This window comes from Acipenser ruthenus, chromosome 7, assembly GCF_902713425.1.
Source record: "Acipenser ruthenus chromosome 7, fAciRut3.2 maternal haplotype, whole genome shotgun sequence".
Taxonomy (NCBI): domain Eukaryota; kingdom Metazoa; phylum Chordata; class Actinopteri; order Acipenseriformes; family Acipenseridae; genus Acipenser; species Acipenser ruthenus.
Window position 1 is genome coordinate 16174571 of NC_081195.1, and position 19585 is coordinate 16194155.

The 19585-nt window shown below is 35.8% G+C and overlaps 2 protein-coding genes across 3 annotated transcripts; one reads left to right on the top strand and one right to left on the bottom strand.

Annotated features, from left to right (window-relative positions):
- Positions 1–708: 708 nt before the first annotated feature.
- LOC117415742 (CDGSH iron-sulfur domain-containing protein 1-like) lies at positions 709–5174 on the bottom strand. The gene is made up of 3 exons (XM_034026472.2): positions 5037–5174; positions 4229–4434; positions 709–2576 (listed from the first exon to the last, which is right to left on the bottom strand). Exons 1-3 carry the CDS (start codon positions 5059–5061, stop codon positions 2487–2489), a joined length of 321 nt encoding a protein of 106 aa, XP_033882363.1. The 5' UTR covers positions 5062–5174; the 3' UTR covers positions 709–2486.
- Positions 5175–6513: 1339 nt separating this feature from the next.
- Positions 6514–14837, top strand: LOC117415741 (ubiquitin-conjugating enzyme E2 D4-like). 2 transcript variants are annotated; one of them, XM_034026471.2, is made up of 7 exons: positions 6514–6609; positions 8444–8507; positions 8595–8626; positions 11024–11101; positions 11538–11643; positions 12307–12400; positions 14043–14837. In XM_034026471.2, the coding sequence occupies exons 3-7, from the start codon at positions 8618–8620 to the stop codon at positions 14086–14088; spliced, it is 333 nt and encodes a 110-aa protein (XP_033882362.1). In that variant the 5' UTR covers positions 6514–6609; positions 8444–8507; positions 8595–8617; the 3' UTR covers positions 14089–14837. The 2 variants fall into 2 exon arrangements, with proteins under 2 accessions (XP_033882362.1, XP_033882361.1); XM_034026470.3 differs by having other exon boundaries at positions 6546–6745.
- The last annotated feature ends 4748 nt before the right edge of the window (positions 14838–19585 follow it).

The window sequence follows — 19585 nt, forward strand, 5'->3', positions numbered from 1 at the left end:
TTCAAATGTTTTGCTTTTGGACATAAAATGTTAACAGTAATGAACCACCATAGTTCAGACAGAAATTTCTTCTGTTAAAATATAGTATTTGTTATCATTATTACAATGTTAAAGGGACATCTGATGCAGACAATGCATATTCCTTTCAGTTGTTAACTCAAGTCCTTTATTTCTTTTTTTTATAATCGGAAGTGTTCTAATTTGAATATATGTTGTGTCTTTTTGTTTAACTATTATGCACAACAGTGTGTTTAGTTGTTCTGCATCGATTATTGTTGATAAATGCCTATACGATAATCAAATACGAAATTAGGGTGCTGATTGCACCACTAATTGTTTTCAATATAATCTTGTTGAATCAAAACCCTGAACCATTGTGGATAACTGAGGACTGGTGTTGAAAACATACACATCCTCTTAAAATGATATAAATAATACCACTCAGGTGTCATCACACATCCATAGCATGTAGAAGAGCACCTAGGCATAGTTTAATCAAAACTAGAGCAAGGGATTACATAGAATAAACAAACATCCAAGTTTTATCAAATTGGAGATTGAATCCCAATGTTTAGCATTCAACAGCTCAGCCAATACACTCAATAACTTGCAAAGGAATGTCCATACCAAGGTCTAGCATACTTGGATGACTGGCTCTCAAGGTATAGCAAAACAATGTGGGACACTGTTAATACATAGATACATACATACACATTGACATTGTTTTATTATAAATGTACATTAAAACACAGTTTTTACATTTTTTGGCTTAGCATGAAAAGCATAAATTACACTAGTACACAGTTCTGAATGCACATGTATCTGACTTCATGATTGTGACTTATTTACAAACAAAATATAAATAAATCATTATCTACTGGATAGTAAAGTGGTTTAAATATTGACATGTCATGTTTCTAGCAAAAAGATTCAGAAAAGAAAAAAGACAACGCAACGGCCTTAAATGAATACTCCAATATGACAAAATATGACCCTCTATACGCGGACAGAATTAATCAAGAACTACAGTATACTAAAGGAGTCAACATATTGAACTTGAATCTGTTTATTAAACCATTTACCTTTGGATCTAAACCCCAGTACAAATCGAATTGACACACCTTTTCTTTAATTATTTTGACAGGAAGTAGGAATTCCTAAACCTTAAAAACAAATCATGACAGAACTGATGAATCTGTGTCCCAGTATTAAACAATAATACATTTAAGGCTTACGATTCTGTATGCTTTTCTATAAGAAATCAAAAACCAATGACTTTGACCAATCCCCTATTAGTTATGCATATGCCAAACAACAAACCCACTTCCATCGTTACTAAGGCATTGTGTTTCCCTTTTTCAATGAAGAAATATTTCATCCAATAAAATACAGTATTATTCAAGTAACCTCGAAAAAACTCTCAATGACACTATATGATATACAATCATGTCCATATATATATATTGCAATAGCCATCCAATTTTACTGTTATACACGTAAAAAAAAAAAAATCTGGTTGCCAGGTTACCAGGATACCAAATACCAGGTTACCAATTAGTTCTGTGATTGTCTTTTGGATTTCTCTTACAGGTACTAGAGACACTGGTTTACAAGTAGCTTTTAAGCTGTGTTTAACTGAATACATATTAAGTAGTGTCCACCTCATTGAAACAATATCACACTATTCAGAAGGCAGTATGGAAATGTTCTCAGTTTTAGACAAAACAATAATTTGAAGGATACATGGGAATAAATAGAATAATTCTCAAAAATAACCATACATATATGTTCATAGAATTATCCCAAAGTGTTTTCTTGACTTGTCCCTAGCAATGTCTCACAATCACGTTGAGTTTTACACTAAACTATAATTCCTCAGTTTCTGTTTACTGCATTATTCAGAACTAGCTTTGTCCTCGTTCTACAGGTTCAGAAAGTAGAGCTTTCTGGTTTGACAACATTCCAAGGCACCCTTCATATTTTAAAAGTGTGCATCACAAAGTCACTCCCTAAGCCAAAAGGCATGGCCTTGCTCCTCCTGAACACAGTAAGAGGGAGTAAATACCTGGTACAATTCAGGAAGCAAAACAGAAATGTAAAGGTGTTCAGACAACCAGATAACATTTACAGGAAACACCATCCAACCAGCTGAAAAAGTAATTTCATTGGACTGACAGTTTAAAACCCACCAAAAAGCATATATTATCAATATTATTCTACATTTGATTTGACCATCAACAACAATGGCAACCTGGCCCACAGAATCTGAGATAATTTGTATTGAATCAGGGTGGGACAAATTATGACAGAATCACTGCTTATGTAGTGTTAATACAAGAACAAGGAGTTGCCATACAATATACATACTATGGCATGCTGTGGACTGAATGGATAACTAAAATTAGTATTCATAAAGGTATATCTCTATAAGCAATAACATTTGCATCTTTTTAGCTACATTCTTATGATGGTGCATACACGATCCTTCAAGCTTCTTTTTTCTTTATGATGAGAGGCCCAACGTTATCGCCGGTGTCTTCATTGTGCTTTGTGTGGGATCCATCACATAATGGGAACTAAAATTAAGCATAAGAAAAAAACAAAGAAGGTTAAGAACTTGGGCAACCAAAGACCAACTGTATGGTGTCCAGCCAAGTACTTACATAAATACACTATTGTCTTTCTATTAATACTGTACATTGTAACTTTAGAAGCTCCATTTGGAAGCACTTGGGATGAAGACAGTTTGAAGCTAAACATATGTGTAGCTATTCTACTTGAATAAAGTTATAGATAAGGTATACATCTTAACATGTTATATGAATACCTAAAATATGTGGTTGTATAACTGCAGAGGCCAGAAATACTACTGAACTTTAGACTCAAACTACTTTCCCACAGAGAACACCGTGAGTAAAGAATTTGCCCTGAGGAGCAGGCTGCACTGTTTTGCAATGTGAAACACACAACCATATTACTTAACAAGTTTAAGGCTCTTAATAGAATCGGGTCATTCCATGCCAACTCAACCAGTGCCATTGCACGTCCGTCTCAGATTTTCCTAGAAAAATTCACCCCGGGGTTTTCAGACATGCTGAGTTCAGAAATGATAGCCATTATTTTTTTAAAATAATAGGTGATTTTGGTGATTTTTTGAGTCCCCCCACGCAAGTTATTACGGCCTAAACTTGGTACAAACAGCAAAAATTCAAATTTCAAGGGGGTTTAATGACCAGTGGTGGGACTTGAAACCAAAGGTTTTTCACAGAATTTGGAAGACTGGTTCCTAAGGGTCTTACAGCAATACTTATATTTTAGGACCCACATCCCTACAGAGTAAAGGGTTAGGCTGAAGTACAAATAAAACTTGTCAGTTACCCCTCATCTGGCAATTTGCCAGAAGTGAGTAGGGTGATCCTAGTATTTTTTTTCTGAAAAGCCCTATTCAATACGAGTAGAGAGAGGTGGTACACATGATGGTAACATCTAAATTGCACCCAGGGTGATTTTTCTGGTCAAGGTCTCTTCAATTTAGGTTGACCTTTGCAAGGTCACAGGTCGAAGGGGACATTTAAAAAAAAAAAAAAAATGGCTATCATTTTGAACTCAGCATATCAGAAAAACCCCAGGTGAATTTTTCTAGGAAAATCTGAGACGGACGGGCAACGAAATGTCCCTTTTCTGGTTGAGTTGGCGTAGAATGACCCAATAATATCATCTAGAGCTGCCATTTCTGTATAGCGATCGTAGCCAACAACACAATTCCATGAATCTTACCTGCTGTGCACTTCCTTTCTTTATATAAGTCTCAAATGTGCAGTTTTGAAAGAAACACATGGCATAGTAAATGTGTATTTTTATGTTAAAACATAATATCTGATACTACGCTAGATTAAAGAAATCTGTTTGAAAGCCATGCTTTCAGGTAATGTTGAAATCCTTGGTCATTTAACCTGGAGGCTGAAATTGCCCTCACTCATTCAATTGCTTTGTTTCTGTCATTAACCAATAAGCTGCTTCCCCTGTTGATTGACTTGCTTCCAGCCAGAAGAATGCATTGATCCACGAGAAACTGATTTATGCAGTGCAAGGGTCACAGATTTCCTGAGAATATAGCATGGACAACATTCAACCAATGGCTTATATACCATTGCAGATGTCCTTTTGCTACCACTCTGCAGTACACAGCTAATGCTTTCCATTCAAGGTGCCAACATGCAAGTCTTACCTTTTTAGACCTCCAGCAGCGGCAGTATACTGCCTTGTCTCCCAGGTCTTCAATGTCAAAGGCATGAACTACCTTAGGGTTGTCCTTCTGGATTTCTAGATTGACCCGGGTCTTACAGCACTTTTCTTTGGACATAAATGTTTTATAGGCCATGTACCCAATAGCAGCTGCTCCTGCTGTCAAGGAGATCGCCGCTATCAGCTCAGCTATAACAAAGACATAAAAACATGGAAAAGCCAGTTAAGTATTCGACGGGAAGATATCTGATTAAATCAGTTCAGTAATATGAAAGAATTGGTCAGGGGTCTGAATACTTTTGCAAGCCTATATATATATATATATATATATATATATGAATATATATGAATATATGAATGAATGTCAATGCTTTTCGTTCTGATGGCCATGTTGACTGCATTTGGTCGTGAAGCAATGATTTGGAAAGAATACACACGATTAAAGTGCTGCCATGTTTTTAAGGACTCAGTGACAGCCTGAATGAAGACACTTGATTTCCTTCACGTTTTCTGCAGTCTACCGATTTTTATTTCAAATGATCAATGTCACCTTGTTATTTTTATTAGACATAGTCGACCTTAATAACCAAATGTCTAATTCATACGTAATCAAACACGTTGTGCCTTAAAAACGTCACTTAGCCCAAACACTTCCCGAAAAAAAAAAAAAAAAATCAACCTCTGCCAGTCTTTTGAGTCAAAGACATGGGTCCAGACAATAATAAACCGAAAGGGAGCACTCTAAGGATAGTACAGAAATATACGTACACACATGTATTGGTATTCCCTACCTTTTGACATAGACCTCGCGTTCATGTTTTGGTTTATAGTATTGACAATCTTCTTACACAGAAAAGGCCAGTCGATTCTGTAACGGCAGGATCACGTGTCTCCAAACACTAACAACAAGGGCGGTGACGTTTAAATTTCGTCTTCAGAATGGGAGTGTTCTTAAAGCGGAAGCCACAATGGTAAAGCATCTTTAATGTAAGCATGCGAGGACAACTTCATTTTGGCAACACGAAGCAGTTGGTTCAATATAGGCGTGGGATTTGTTTTTGGATTAATAGCAAAGGGAAGGCTAATTCTGAATAACAATAGCAGCCTTACTATTCTGAGTAGTAGTGGTGAAGCTAATGTGGAAACTTTGATACTGCAAAAAGGTGGACAGGCCCTATACCCATTTAAGGTTAAACATTTTCCTCGCCTAGATGATTGCATCAACTACTTTTAGTGGTAATCTCAGGTTAACTAAATAAATAAAAAATACTGTCGTGGTTTATCCTTGTGGGATAGGGTGATCAAGTCCAAACGTATAGTGCTAAAAAGGTTTAATCTATATTGTGTTAAATGTTGATATATATTTGTGTATGGTTTATATTGAATAGTATAATTGTAATACAACATTGTATAACATTTTAGGGTACCAATGTATTTTAGAATGTCCTTAATGATATTTTCACCACTTTTTTTTTTTTTTTTTAAAAAGGGATTGTTATGGGTGCGTTGTTAAATTCACCGCTGCATGCACCAAACCGTTGCCAGGAGTTGCTCAATGAACTGTTGTTAAATTGACCGGTGAGTAACCGCTGAAGCAGCGGATTCACCGGGGTTGAGAGTCGGTGAACTGCAGCAAAACCAAATGGCCGCTCCCACTGTGGAAGTTTGTCTTGTACGGAGATACTATTATCACTGTAATTGTAGATTCGGAGACGCCACATCTTTTGAAAATGGGTATGGAGTTGTGTATTTTAAATAAATATATAATAGCGCTAATAAACATATTGATAAACAATATCACATTTGCTAACTTATGTAGCCGACTGAGCTGGTGACGTACAATAACTCGATATGCGAGACAACAGATTTTTTTATTATTATTATTATTTTATCGTGTATGTTCTTTGTCCTTTTATACTTCAAACAAATGTTACAAAGTTGCAAAAAGTGGGCGAACTGTAACATTGAAAGTGTCTCCAGTAATATATTCATGTTTAAAATGATTTACAGTTGCAGGATAGCTGCTTTCGATATTTTAATGTAACAACAAGCTAGCTCCTAATTAGTCGGTTAAAGATAACTAAACCTTCGTCTCTATAAGCTTTCAGCTCGCACAGGTCAACCACAGCCTTGCATGCCGCAGCAGCAACCTTTCTATTAGCGATGTTGATTCAAAACTGTTGCTACAGTCCCCGCACCGATGAGAACCAAGTGATGTCACTTCCGACTCAGCGATGCAGAGCACCGATGAATTTAACAACGCACCCTATGTCAAACTTCAATTCCCAGAATGCATCGGTATTTGTGCTACCCTGAACAAAAAGCGGAAACAAAAGAAATCAAAAATCCTAAAACACACCCTTGGTGAGCGACTGAGAGAAAGAGAAAGTATTTGTTTGATTTTTTCCTGTAGTCGTATCAAAAGACACGAACAGAAATATACGTTCATTAGTTTTAGTTTGTCCGGCTTGTAGTCATGGCTTTAAAAAGAATACAGAAGGTAAGTATGGAAGATGTCTGTAATTCTGCTAGACGCAGCACAATGCACACAGTACAAATTCAATTGTCGAGTACCTAGAAACTACACCACAACAAAGGCCTGTACAAAAGGAGATGTTTAGGGTTGAATTACATAGCAATCCATACAGTCACTCTGTATTTTAAACAATTTAACCAGCATTTTTCATCATACTAGTTAAGGTGCTACTTAGAGTAGTGAAGTGGTTAGCTAGCTAAATTAAATAAACCTTAACTTACGCTTTCGTCTTTACACGTATCTCATATTGTAATGCGTGTTATAAATAAACTTACCGGTATTATGTGTTTATTAATAAAGTAAATGTTATATTTGATAAAAATTGATTAAATGTACCGGCAGTATTAACAAAGGTGATAAAATCTACATTAGCATACCAGCAAATGTCGTTATTTCCGCAGGTATATTTTAATTTCAGTTTTGTTTCTACTGATGTATTTGCAATGGGGGTTTTCAATATGGGGTTCAATCTATTTCTTTTTCAGGCTGGGTTTTATTTTATTTTAACTTAATTGCAATGTAATTGTGTGTGTGTGTGTGTGTGTGTTTTAATGACTGGTTTGTATTTTCAGTTGTATACAATTAGAATTTAGTTTTTGGATTCTAGAAAACGATTAATGATTTCGACAGAAATTGAATCAGTACCGTCCTTATACAGTATACTTGGTTGTATGTAATATTAGGCCTACATACGTTTTCCCAAGATTGGGCCTTAACGAAAAGGACTTCCACAACTACGCTCACACGTGTTGTACTGATACTGTTAAAAAATATAAACTAAAACACATTTATATAGACGGTGTCAACTCTGTAAATATTACAATACATAACTTGAGTATACGTTTTGGTGTCACGTATGCTACAGCATCCATTGTAAAATTCAGTGCCCCTAGCATTTTTTTACATTGGTGAAATTCTGTGGGAGGTCTTTTGCTACATAGTGACGATGTCAGTATTTGAGCCCCTGATCGCCGGTGATGTCAGTGAAAAATGAAGGAAAGCAGCAACCAGTATTACGTTAACTTTACATAATAGATTATATAACCGTTGATGTGTGATTATAGCTCTTGTCTCTTGCATTATATTTTGCGATGGGGGAGGGGTACCTTTAAATAACATTCTGACTTAAGACATTTAGGTGAATATTAATCGTATGTATTTCATCGGAATCCATCTCTGAGTTGAGAGACGCCTGGAATGTGTCCAAACTGCTATGCTATGCTAATGCAATCTTTGGTCATCTTAAGGGAATTTCTACAAATTGGTCACCCATAAAGTCAAGCACCATAGTGCCAACGAGGCATTAATGCGTCACCATAATTGCGCTGCCAATTGATACCCTTGAAGAGGTTATATTGTGGCGTATATCCTACATATTTTTATATTGGCCGCACAAATATGTTTTCCTCGCCATTTATGCAGACACAATTTCCTGTATCACTTATGCCCTCACTTCATTGATTACTGTAATGTATGTGTTGTGGCTTATAACTTACTTGATCTACAGTAACAAATACTTCTCTGCTGAATATTCATGACATCCTGTTACATAAAGAATCCACGAAAGGCAACATAAGGCATGTGTTTGTTTTATTGTGTTTCCACTTTTAAACAGTAATTTTATTTGCAATAACTATTTCTTTTTTTATTTTTTCATTTCAGGAGTTAAATGACTTGCAACGGGATCCACCTGCACAGTGCTCAGCGGGTCCAGTGGGGGATGATTGTAAGGGATGCCTTCAGAATTTGTTCATTTTAGTACTTCTTGTTTACAGAACTTAATTGATACTTATTTGCAATATTTCTTTTGCAGTGTTTCATTGGCAAGCAACAATAATGGGACCTGTAAGTACATATTCCATTCTGCATTATTTATGTAATATCAACTTCTACACAGGACATTAGTTTAAATACTTATCAGATGTTGCTGCTTACAGATGTTTTTGTTGTTAAACCCCCTCTAAATAACTGCAGTTTATTTTCATAATCATATTTAATTGGTTGACAATGTAATCTAGCACTATTTTACAGAAATCTCACAGGAGTTAAATAATCCTGATACAACATCAGATGACATTCTTAAAAAAAAAATGATTATATCAGACATCACTATGCAGCATCATTTTGGTACACATTTGTGTTTGAGATGTTTGCCTCGGAATACAATTCCAGCATTGAAATATAATCTGTGGTACTCTGTAGCTTTATCTGAGTTTATACAGTGCCTATAGTAAGTATTCACCCCCCCTTGGACGTTTTCACATTTTTTGTGTTACAACCTGAAATCTTGATGCATTTAAATGGGATTTTTTTTCCTTTTGATTTACACAACCTACTCAACACTTTCAATGTGTGAAAAAATGGTGGGGGGGGGTGGGGGGTGAAAAAACAAATCAATTAAAAATAAAAACCTGAAAAGACTTCATTAGATAAGTATTCACCCCCTTTGCTGTGACAATCCTAAATAGGCTCAGGTGTAACCAATTGCCTTCAGAATTCACACAATAAGTTAAATGGAGTCCATCTGTGTGCAATAAAAGTGGTTCACATGATTTCAGATTAAATACACCTGTCTCTGTAAGGTCCCACAGTTGGGTAGTGCATTCAAAGCAAATATACTACCATGAAGACCAAGGAGCTTTCAAAACAACTCCAGGATAAAGTTGTGGAAAGGCACAGATCAGGGGAGGGGTATAAAGATTTCGAAGGTATTGAATATCCCTTGGAGCACAGTCAAGTTTATCATTAAGAAGTGGAAGGTATACGGCACCACCCAGAATCTGTTTAGAGCAGGCCGTCCTCCCAAACTGAGCAGCCTGGTAAGAAGGGCATTGGTCAGAGAAGCCAGCAAGAGGCCAATGACAATTCTGAAAGACCTACAGTGTTCCATGGCTGAGATGGAAGAAACTGTCCATGTGTCAACATAGCTCAGGTACTCCACAAATCTGGCCTGTATGGAAGAGTGGCAAGAAGGAAGCCATTTCTGAAAAAAAGCCCATGTAAAATCCTGCTTGGAATTTGCAAAAAGGCACATGGCAAAAAATTCTGTGGTCCGATGAAACAAAAATTGAACTATTTGGCCTAAATGCAAAGCGTTATTTCTGGCGCAAACCCAACCCAACACAGCACATCACCCAGGTAACACCATCCCTACTGTGAAGCACGGTGGTGGCAACATCATGCTGTGGGGATGCTTTTCATTGGCAGGGACTGGGAAGCTTGTCGGTAGAGGGCAAAATGGATGGAGCTAAATACAGGCAAATCCTTGAGGAAAACCTGCTTCACTCTGCAAAAGACCGAATACTGGGATGGAGATTCATCTTTTAGCAGGATAATGACCCCAAGCACACAGCCAAAGCGACACTCGAGTGGCTTAAAAACAAGAAAGTGAATGTCCTAGAGTGGCACAGTCAAAGCCCGGACTTGAATCCGATTGAGAATCTATGGCAAGGCTTGAAGATTGCTGTCCACCAACGATCCCCATCCAACTTGACAGAGCTTGAACAATTTTGCCAAGAAGTATGGGTGAATATTGCACGATCCAGATGTGCAAACCTGGTAGTCCAACCTGGTACCCCAAAAGACTCACAGATATAATTGCTGCCAAAGGTGGTTCTACCAACTATTGACTCGGGGGGGGGGGGGGGGGGGGGTAAATACTTATCTAATCCAAGACATTTCTTTTATTTATTTTTCATTAACTGTTTCACAATAAAAATTATCTTGCCTCTTCAAAGTGTTGAGTAGGTTGTGTAAATCAAAGGAAAAAAAATCCCATTTAAATGCATCAATATTTCAGGTTGTAACACAAACTTTGAAAACGTCCAAGGGGGGTGAATACTTATTTCTTTGCAAGCCGTAAAAAATATTTTAAGCTGTATGCACAACAAGCCAACTTGCAGTTTATTGCACACATAGTTATAATAATGAATGCGAGGCACAAGTCTTGTGTAGCCACAGATGTTGGTGACCATTCTAATTAGTTTGATTGTGTATTGTTGCTGTTTTAGTCTCATTTCTTTATAGAACATTAGTAGTTTTTGTATAGCCATAGTATGTTTAGGTTGGCAGATGACCTGGATAAAGCATTAAGGAGATTAATGTACATTATCTCCAGCTGGGTATGTGGAGGCGGCCATACTGTATGTACTGTAGATTGACATTATTGTATCTAGAACCACTTATTGTGACACATTAGGTTAAATGTGTTGTGTATTAATTATTCAAATGTTTGTCTTTTAGAGCGACAGTCCATATCAAGGAGGGGTTTTCTTTCTCACAATCCACTTTCCGACAGATTACCCTTTTAAACCACCAAAGGTTAGCATAACCATATGAATTTCGGTTTTCAATTTGAAATGTTTTGTTCTAGGGCTGTTAATAGTTTGGAGTTTTGCCTAAACTTTAGCCAAGTGCTAAATGTTTAAAATTGTGATTAACTGTTGAATCATTGTTAGATTATGCATGATGACCAATATAGATGTTGGCATCTGTGTTTATACAGTAGTTTGTGAAGTCAATTTTGTGTACCCATGTATGTCTGGTTTCAAATGCTGTATCCAAATTGGTACTAATCTTAGGCATCCATCAGATTAATGCTAATAGGTGTCTGTAAAACTAGATGGTAGTCTTCTGTTCCTAAATACGGTGACAAATATACAAAGTAGGTTAAACAAAGAAGCTACACCCTCCTCCTGTCCAGGGGTTCCCAATTACAAAAGGCTCTAACAGCAAAATGCTTGTTTTGTTTCAACAGGTAGCGTTCACAACAAAAATATATCATCCAAACATAAACAGTAATGGAAGTATTTGCCTGGATATTTTGAGATCACAGTGGTCCCCGGCACTAACAGTATCAAAAGGTAAGCCTGTTTAAGGTATGGTTATAAAAAAAATAAGTTTAGGATGAACCCCATTATGTTTCCCATTTTCAAATGGAAACACGTGGCTTGTAGTTCCTGTTGATAGATTTTGTTTAGATGTGAAATAAAATATGGTGGTTCATGTTTCGTTTTTAGATACTCTTACTAACTCATATGTTATGAAATAAATAGGGGTGTCTTATGTAGCACTAACCCCTTTTCCATCACAATATTTTATTTCTATTTTTTTTTTTTTAATGGATCTGGATTTAAATGGTTTGCCTTTTCCTCAGTGTGCCATGTTTACATCTCATACAAATCTAAACGTTAATAGCATACCATTTTTTTTATTTGATCTACATCCTGTTTACAGTTACAAGGGGAAATGGGTTTGAAGACGTAAAAGAAAGCTTAATTGATAGTTCCTGTTTAAGGGTTTTGAGTTGTCTTTATATACTTCCAGGCTGGTGTAACTAAATGAACACACTAAAACTGTGGTGTTTATAGCTAGCATTTTTTTTTCACCAGTGCAAAGTAATTCTATTTATAAACAAAACTGTCTTTTGTAAAGTGTATGCACCGTGGCTTTATTTGTCTAATATATTTTTATTAATCCTTGCTTTCTGTGTTAGTTTTTAACTTGCAACAATTTGTATTTTACAGTTTTATTGTCCATATGTTCATTGCTTTGTGACCCAAACCCTGACGACCCCTTAGTACCAGACATAGCACACATCTACAAGTCAGATAAAGAAAAGTGAGTATGGTTTTCTTTACTGGAACTTCTCCATAGTTATATTTATGAGCCTTTTGAAGTTCTGAAATGATGGTGAGAATGATGCATGTTTGGAGTAGCTGCCTTTTTTTTTTTTTTTTTTTTTTACTGTTTGTAATGAAATGCAGAAATACAGGGCATACTCTCAAAGGCATTGCTGGAGCTCAGCATTGGCAGCAGTGTGGAGTAGTGGTTAGGGCTCTGGACTCTTGACCAGGGGGTCGTGGGTTCAATCCCAGGGGTGGGACACTGATGCTGTACCCTTGAGCAAGATACTTTACCTAGATTGCTCCAGTAAAAACCCAACTATATAAATGGGTAATTGTATGTAAAAATAATCTGATATCTTGTAAATTGCAAGTCGCCCTGGATAAGGGTGTCGGCCAATAACTAAATAATAAAGAAACCTCTGTTTATTTTATTTTTTTGCCCCTTTTGACATGAAGGATCAGTGATGGTTCTGTAAAAAAGAAATAATGCAAGTATCTGTTTGCATTACCCACCCATGTTTAATTATGTTTTCTATGTATCTTTAAATTTAAAATCTGTAGCAAGTACACTGAAGAATAAATCATTTCCCCTGCTGGTCTTTTACAGTATTTGAAGTAAGAGAGGCATTTCCTGGACATTGTGTTCTGTCTTGGTTTGCAGACTAATATGGTCTACACTACATTTACAGTGGCACTGTATAATAAAATCCTATTGGTCAACAAGGATCAACATAAATACAGGCTACCAGTATTAAAAAAAATAAAAATAAAACATGTTTGTTAATACTGCAGATTTGATCATCTTTATCTGTTTTTCTTTCTAAAAATAAAAGCTGAAATAATTGTATGGGGAGGTTTGTTCACCACATGGGTCATCTACACTAATACTGGAATATTGAAAATGAGGTCACACTTGTTAGCTTTTTTGGAGTTCAGTTTTAATAGAAATTACTGATCCTTGATCTTTTTTCTTAACTTCAAATTTTGCAGCTTCTGATTTCTGTTTTTTGTAATCAATTTTATTGTCATTGCTTTACAACCATCCACAGCTATGTAGAACACCTGTGCTTGATATATCAGTGTGAATAAATGTAGTCGGTGAAATTAAAACTAGGAAAAGTTCAAATGTGCATGTACAGTTTTTCTAATATCCATAACTTCCATCAATTAATCATTGGTATTCTGAAAATATAAAGACTGCTTGTTAAAATGGTTACTGTGTAGTAAATTATCGGTATACTGCATGGATCATATCTTTTTAGGGACACTGGTTTTTTCTTCTAAAAAATCTTGGTAAAGGGAACTCATTTAGGTGTATTGTTACTCATGAATTGGATGTTTTATGCACAAGTCACCTTGGAGTCAGGATTGAATGGCACAGCTTGTTCCAGTAAGGATTGAGGTGTGCTCGCAGAGCTGTGGGAGAAGCTTGCAGGACGACAGCAGGCAGCTCACCTTTCATGAACACTTGCATAAAACAAATCCTTTTATAAAGTGGCTTCAATATTGAGAAATGGTATTACTTTTATTAATTTGGTTAATGTTCCTATGCCATGACCCTTTTTGTCATGCTAATAAAATGTATATTGTCCATAAATGCATTATCTAATTTATTATGTCATTTGTTTTTCCAGATACAACAGACTAGCAAGAGAATGGACTCAGAAGTATGCAATGTAAAGAAAACCGAACAGATTTTAAAGTCACAAGGCACTGTAAATTCTAGAATCTAAGGGGGAAAAAAAAGTAAATTTAGGTAATATTGTTGAACACAATGTACTGTTAGCATATCACTAAAAGGCAATTACCATTAATGAACCAAGATTTAGTATTTTACAGGAAAATTCTCCTCTGTCCAAAACTTACATGAGAAGGCTTAGTGGATTTTGTGCATTGCAGACAGACTTTTTTCCTTTTATTTTAGCACTTCTTGATCTCTTAAACCCATTAAAAATAAACTTGTAATGCAGCTTTCTTGCTGTGGTCACAAATAGGTTTAAAAAAATCTTATTTTCTTTCATTTAAAATATTTGGTTCTCTTTCCTTTATTCATCCTGTAGGTCATTTCTATTTTTTTTTTGAGATTTTTATTGTATAGTATAAAAGCTATACAGAATCTATTTTTATTATTTTGCATTTAAAAGTAAAAAATAAAAAATAACATTTGTAAAGTTGTTAATTTACTTTTGTACATATTAAAATACTAGTAATATATACATAGCTTGAGTTAAATTGAACAAAACCTGTTAAGATTAATGTGTGAATTGACATCACTACTGTAATTTAAGCCATCTGAATGCACTTATGCAATACTAATCTAACCAAAAATATTAACATAACCTAAAAAAAAAACATGCGCTTGTCTTGCTTTTCCATAACTTGAGTCCCATTCGTCTCTTGCATAGTAATATCTTATTAAAAGTTTGAATGGTATTGGCATTTTCAATGGTATTAATACATCACATACACTACCCATGGATCTTTTAAATGAAAAATCCAGACAACTGCATGTTTCTATATTTGGGTTTTGTATACATATTTTGTAGGTAATCATTTTTGGCTATATGTCCTTTATTATAGAATCTCTAGTCCAACCTAAAACAAATGCCAGTGCTTAATGGGGAAAAGGGAAAATGTCACCCTTGTAAGACTGTATTGTACTATACATGTTGGGTGATTAATTTAATGACTTGAGTATAAAAAACAGTTCTAATCATACTAGACAAATTTAAAGTAAGAAGACTATCATTCATTTGGTTAGTACTGTAATATGTATGTATGTATGTATGTATGTATTTTATTTGCAAACCGTGCTCCAGCTGCTGTATGCGTGGGCTGCTTTTGCCAAGCACTGCAGTTTTGGTCTGCTGTACTCCCATTTTTTCAGTACTTTTGGTTTTAGGACATTGACTGTCCACAACTCTGCTTAATGACTAAATATTCTGGTTAAAATAAAAAACTGTACTCTTTTGGGGGGGGGGGGGGGTGCGGCTACATGTCCTGACAAACTTTTGAACCCCAACCCCCCCCCCCCCCCTCCCTTCCAGATTTGGTAGAATCGGGCAGCTTCATGGAGAGAAAATAAACTGATTGTTGATTGCAAACCTGAAGGTAGTGCTGCTGGTCAGCATTGATTTAAAATAATCCCTGTGAGAACCTTGTAGGTAATTGGTATTCTGCTGCCTCTGTACTGGCCAAGCCACATCTATCGGAGACCATTTGAGTTAAGCCCGCCATACACAGCCCGACTCAAGCCGTCCCGACTCATCTCATCTCAACTGGCTGTACAGTTTGGATGAATCGTATCAGTGTGTGTGCACTTAAAACCAAGATTATGCAGATTTCAGTCTGGATGTCTTCAGATTTGAAGATTGAACATGTTGAATCTTTTTCAGACGCAGTTTCGTTCAGATATGATCAGTCTGTCTGTGCAGCGGTTGCCGACCAAGACTGACCGATTAGTCAGAAGGGTGTCAACCAATGGTGAAGCAGGTTTAAGTGATGTAGCTTGTCATGTTACTTGTCACAAGATGGTGGAATATTGACAGCTTTAGTTCCACAGGTAAAAATACATCCATCTTGAATTGCTCTGAGTGCCCTGAATTAAAAAATATCAGCTATATGCACATTTGAATAGGTTTTTTTAGGCGTTTATTAGCCAAAAGTAAATTATCAATTTACCTTTTTATTATCAATCTACTGGCAGCCTATATTTTCTTACTGCGCTAAAACAGAAGTAACCGGTGCGTCGATCTCCAATAGGTCACAAATCACAAGCCCCTAGATCCACACGCTGAGAAAAAAAACCCGCCAAAGTCAAATAAAAAATCAACAGGTTGGATTTTATTTTATCACAGGCTAAAGTGTAGTAGACAAACTATACAAAATGTCAAACGCTGCCTGAAACGTTTGCACGGTGTAAATGGTCAATGGCTAAATTAATAGGCCAAGTGCTTCTTTTGGTTGCCTCGCGGCGCTGTCTCTGCTGTCTAATCAGCGTACGATGCCTTGCATAATATGAGGGTCGCTATGTTGGTCTAAGTTAATACAAAAATGTGTAAAGGGCAGTATTAATTAAATCTGCATACATAGTAATCACCAGGATCTAGTTGTAGTTAGTCTAATTCAGTCTTAGCAGTGTGCAACACGCAGTCAGGAAAAACTGAACTGTGACATCAAACCAAAACTGAGCACAACTGATCACAAAATCTGTGCATACTCAGATGAGATGAGTTGGGATGGCTTGAGTCGGGCTGTGTGCAGCGGACTTGAGACCTATAAGCAGGGTTATCTAAACACTCATATTTGTTACTAAAGGGAAGGGTTACAGCTAAGATGCCTCTTTCAATAATATCTATTGATAAAGCAGCTTGACATATCCGATTGCTGGGTCTTAATTCAGCTTTCAAAATATGTTCTTACTTAAGTGCAACATGTATGTTGATGTCATCCAGATTTTGTTTCCCTTTGAATGAGGCAAAGCCATTTTATGTAACACAAGAAGTGCATGATGAAAGCAAATTAAGTACAATACTTTCACTGAACTTTTATCGCTGGTTTCACAGACCCCGATTCACACTTGATTTGGACTACCTTACCTAATCCAAGACAACAATGTTATGTCAAGAATACATGGTCTTAATGAGTCAAAGTGACAAGTATGGAAAACAAAAAGGACTAAGTGAGAAATTGTAATGCTAATGAGTGGCAAGATAAAACTAAGGGCTGACATTTTTAAATGAATTACATTTTTTTAGAGCAGCCCTAGGAAAGAACCCTGAATTGAATAAACCACCAATCTGTGGTTAGCTAGAAATTACACCTGTAAATAAGTGATTCAATCCAGTTTGATTCCCTGGTACTGTAAAATGCTCAAAAGAAATTGCAATTCTCCACAGGGTACAGGTTAAATAAATCAATCCTTTAGCCACAGAGAGATAAAAAAATGTTAGACTTGGTTATCACATTTTTAAGGTCCTATAGAATGAACTTAACCATATTCCTATACCTTGTAGACTATTATAGATCAGTTTTAAACCACTTTGCAGATGATGTGGAAACATCATTCATCAGCAATGGCCGTAAACAAGATTTTAGGCAACTACACAGGTTTGGTAGGACCCATGTAACTATTATATGATTATTAAGGTCACCTTGTAAAAAGGGTTACATCATTAAAAAAAAAAAAAAAACAGCACAATTAACTACTATGTGCCCTACACATGCAAACCATACCTTGTCGGAAGGCATCCATTAGTTTGGTTATGTCTTTTATTCCCACAGCCTTCCCTGTTTAATTGGTCCAGGCATAACATTGCAAGTGCTTTGTGTGGATTATTTTACAGTGTATCTTACACTAATGTACAGTAGTTTCATTTATACTTTATCACATACTGTACTTCACAGCTGGGCGGTGGAGCAATGCAGCTGTTAAAAATGTGTTTTCTCAATTAATTATAAATATGCAGTAACTGCTAGATAGGAATGTAAATCATACAGATATTTAAAAACAGGGTTAGACTTGAAAACAGTGTAAGCTAAAGTTTTAATTAAATGTCGAGACCCAAAGACTCACTGTATAAGAAAGAAGGCAAGAGAAAAAAGGAAAAGCAGTCTTGGTAAGTTAGGCTTTAATGTACTCTTCGAACTAAGACAGGCACGATAAGTAATCTTCCAGTATCGAGGGGCTGAACAAAACGCTAAACTTTGTCTTTGACAAAATCCAAGACATAAAAAAGAAGAAAGACATTCTAACAGAAGTGCAACACGCAGGAGAAAATCGTTGCTGCTCTAGAGGATAGAGTGGCAGAAGCAGAACGATGCAGAAGAAAATGGGGCCTTCGCTTAATGGAATTCCAGAACAAGAAAATGAAAACGTCAAAAAGAAAGTATGCTAATCAACATCTGCCATAATGTGGTTCCAGATTTATAACACAAATTTGAGGATGCTGTCGACATCGTTCACCGGCTGGGCAAGAGAGAGCTGTCATGCAATTTGCGTTTCGTTCTGAAGGAACGTCATCTATAAAACCGCCCAAACAAACCATTTCTTAAAAGAAAGACAACTGTAAGATATGGAGAAGACTTAACAGAAATGGTCAAAGATGCGCGGAAGAAACTTTGGCAACAGGTAGATAAGCACGGACCTAGACTCAGCCTACATGGATGGAAAAGAAATTCGCGTAGACGGTATATAGTGGTAGTAGAAACTAAACTGCTGCAGAATTAAGTCATTAATGTTGTTTTTAATTTTATTTATTTTAATTTATTTTGTTTCAAGAGTGAACTAGAATAGCTTATGCCTACATTATTTTCTTTTTTATTTATTTATTTATTTATTTATTTATTTATTTACTTAATGTTCTTATTTAATATATTGTTATTTATGTATGTATTATTAGTTCCTTTTAATTTATATATGATTGACTTTTTGGTCAGTTTTATTAATCTGATTATTAATACAAAGTGTTAAATAATAGAGAAAACAGAAAAATGAGAAACTTAGTGTAGCTGTAAGTATATTGTTATGGAGTTAATGTTATTTTCTGTTAATGCCAGAGGGTTGTGCAATATCGTTAAAAGAAAAGCTTCCTTTTTGTTTTGTAAGGAATGTGATCCAGATTTAGTTTTTGTTCAGGAAACACGTTCATGCTCAGTTGATGTTCATTTTTGGAAAAATCAGTTGGGTAGTGAAATATTGCTAGCACATGGTAATATAATCATTGTGCTGGAGTTACAATTCTTAGAGGGAAATTCAAGTGTAAAATTCTATCAAAAGGTGACATCAAAGGTCGCTGGGTTTATTAATTGACACTGAGGGTAGTATGTTCTTAATATGCAATGTGTATGGTTATAATAAGAGCACATTAAACAACAAACTGTTAATTTTAGATTAATTCCCTTTAGCCAAACTTATAGGTGAGATTTTAATACTGCTCCATATGAAAGTATTGATAGATGACCTAAAACATTAGATGGTATTAAGAATATTCAAATTATTATTTTTTTTTTTTTTTGGCAAAGTATGAATATTCTAGACATTTGGATAGTCAAGAACCCTAAAGAAAAGCAGTACACTTAGTGTAATAAAACATATTCCTTGCAGTCCAGAATTGATGTATGGTTAATTTCAAGTGATCTAGAGAACAATGCTAATCAAGTTGAAATTGAACCTGCC

Excerpts from the sequence above, each read along its gene's own strand:
- LOC117415741 (XM_034026470.3), top strand. The coding sequence starts at position 6,722 with ATGGCTTTAAAAAGAATACAGAAG. Across the intron at positions 11,644-12,306 it reads GGCACTAACAGTATCAAAAG|TTTTATTGTCCATATGTTCA; the intron begins GTAAGCCTGTTT and ends TGTATTTTACAG. Across the intron at positions 12,401-14,042 it reads TACAAGTCAGATAAAGAAAA|ATACAACAGACTAGCAAGAG; the intron begins GTGAGTATGGTT and ends TTGTTTTTCCAG.
- LOC117415742 (XM_034026472.2), bottom strand. The coding sequence starts at position 5,061 with ATGAACGCGAGGTCTATGTCAAAAG. Across the intron at positions 4,435-5,036 it reads CGCGAGGTCTATGTCAAAAG|CTGAGCTGATAGCGGCGATC; the intron begins GTAGGGAATACC and ends TCTTTGTTATAG. Across the intron at positions 2,577-4,228 it reads GCTGCTGGAGGTCTAAAAAG|TTCCCATTATGTGATGGATC; the intron begins GTAAGACTTGCA and ends GCTTAATTTTAG.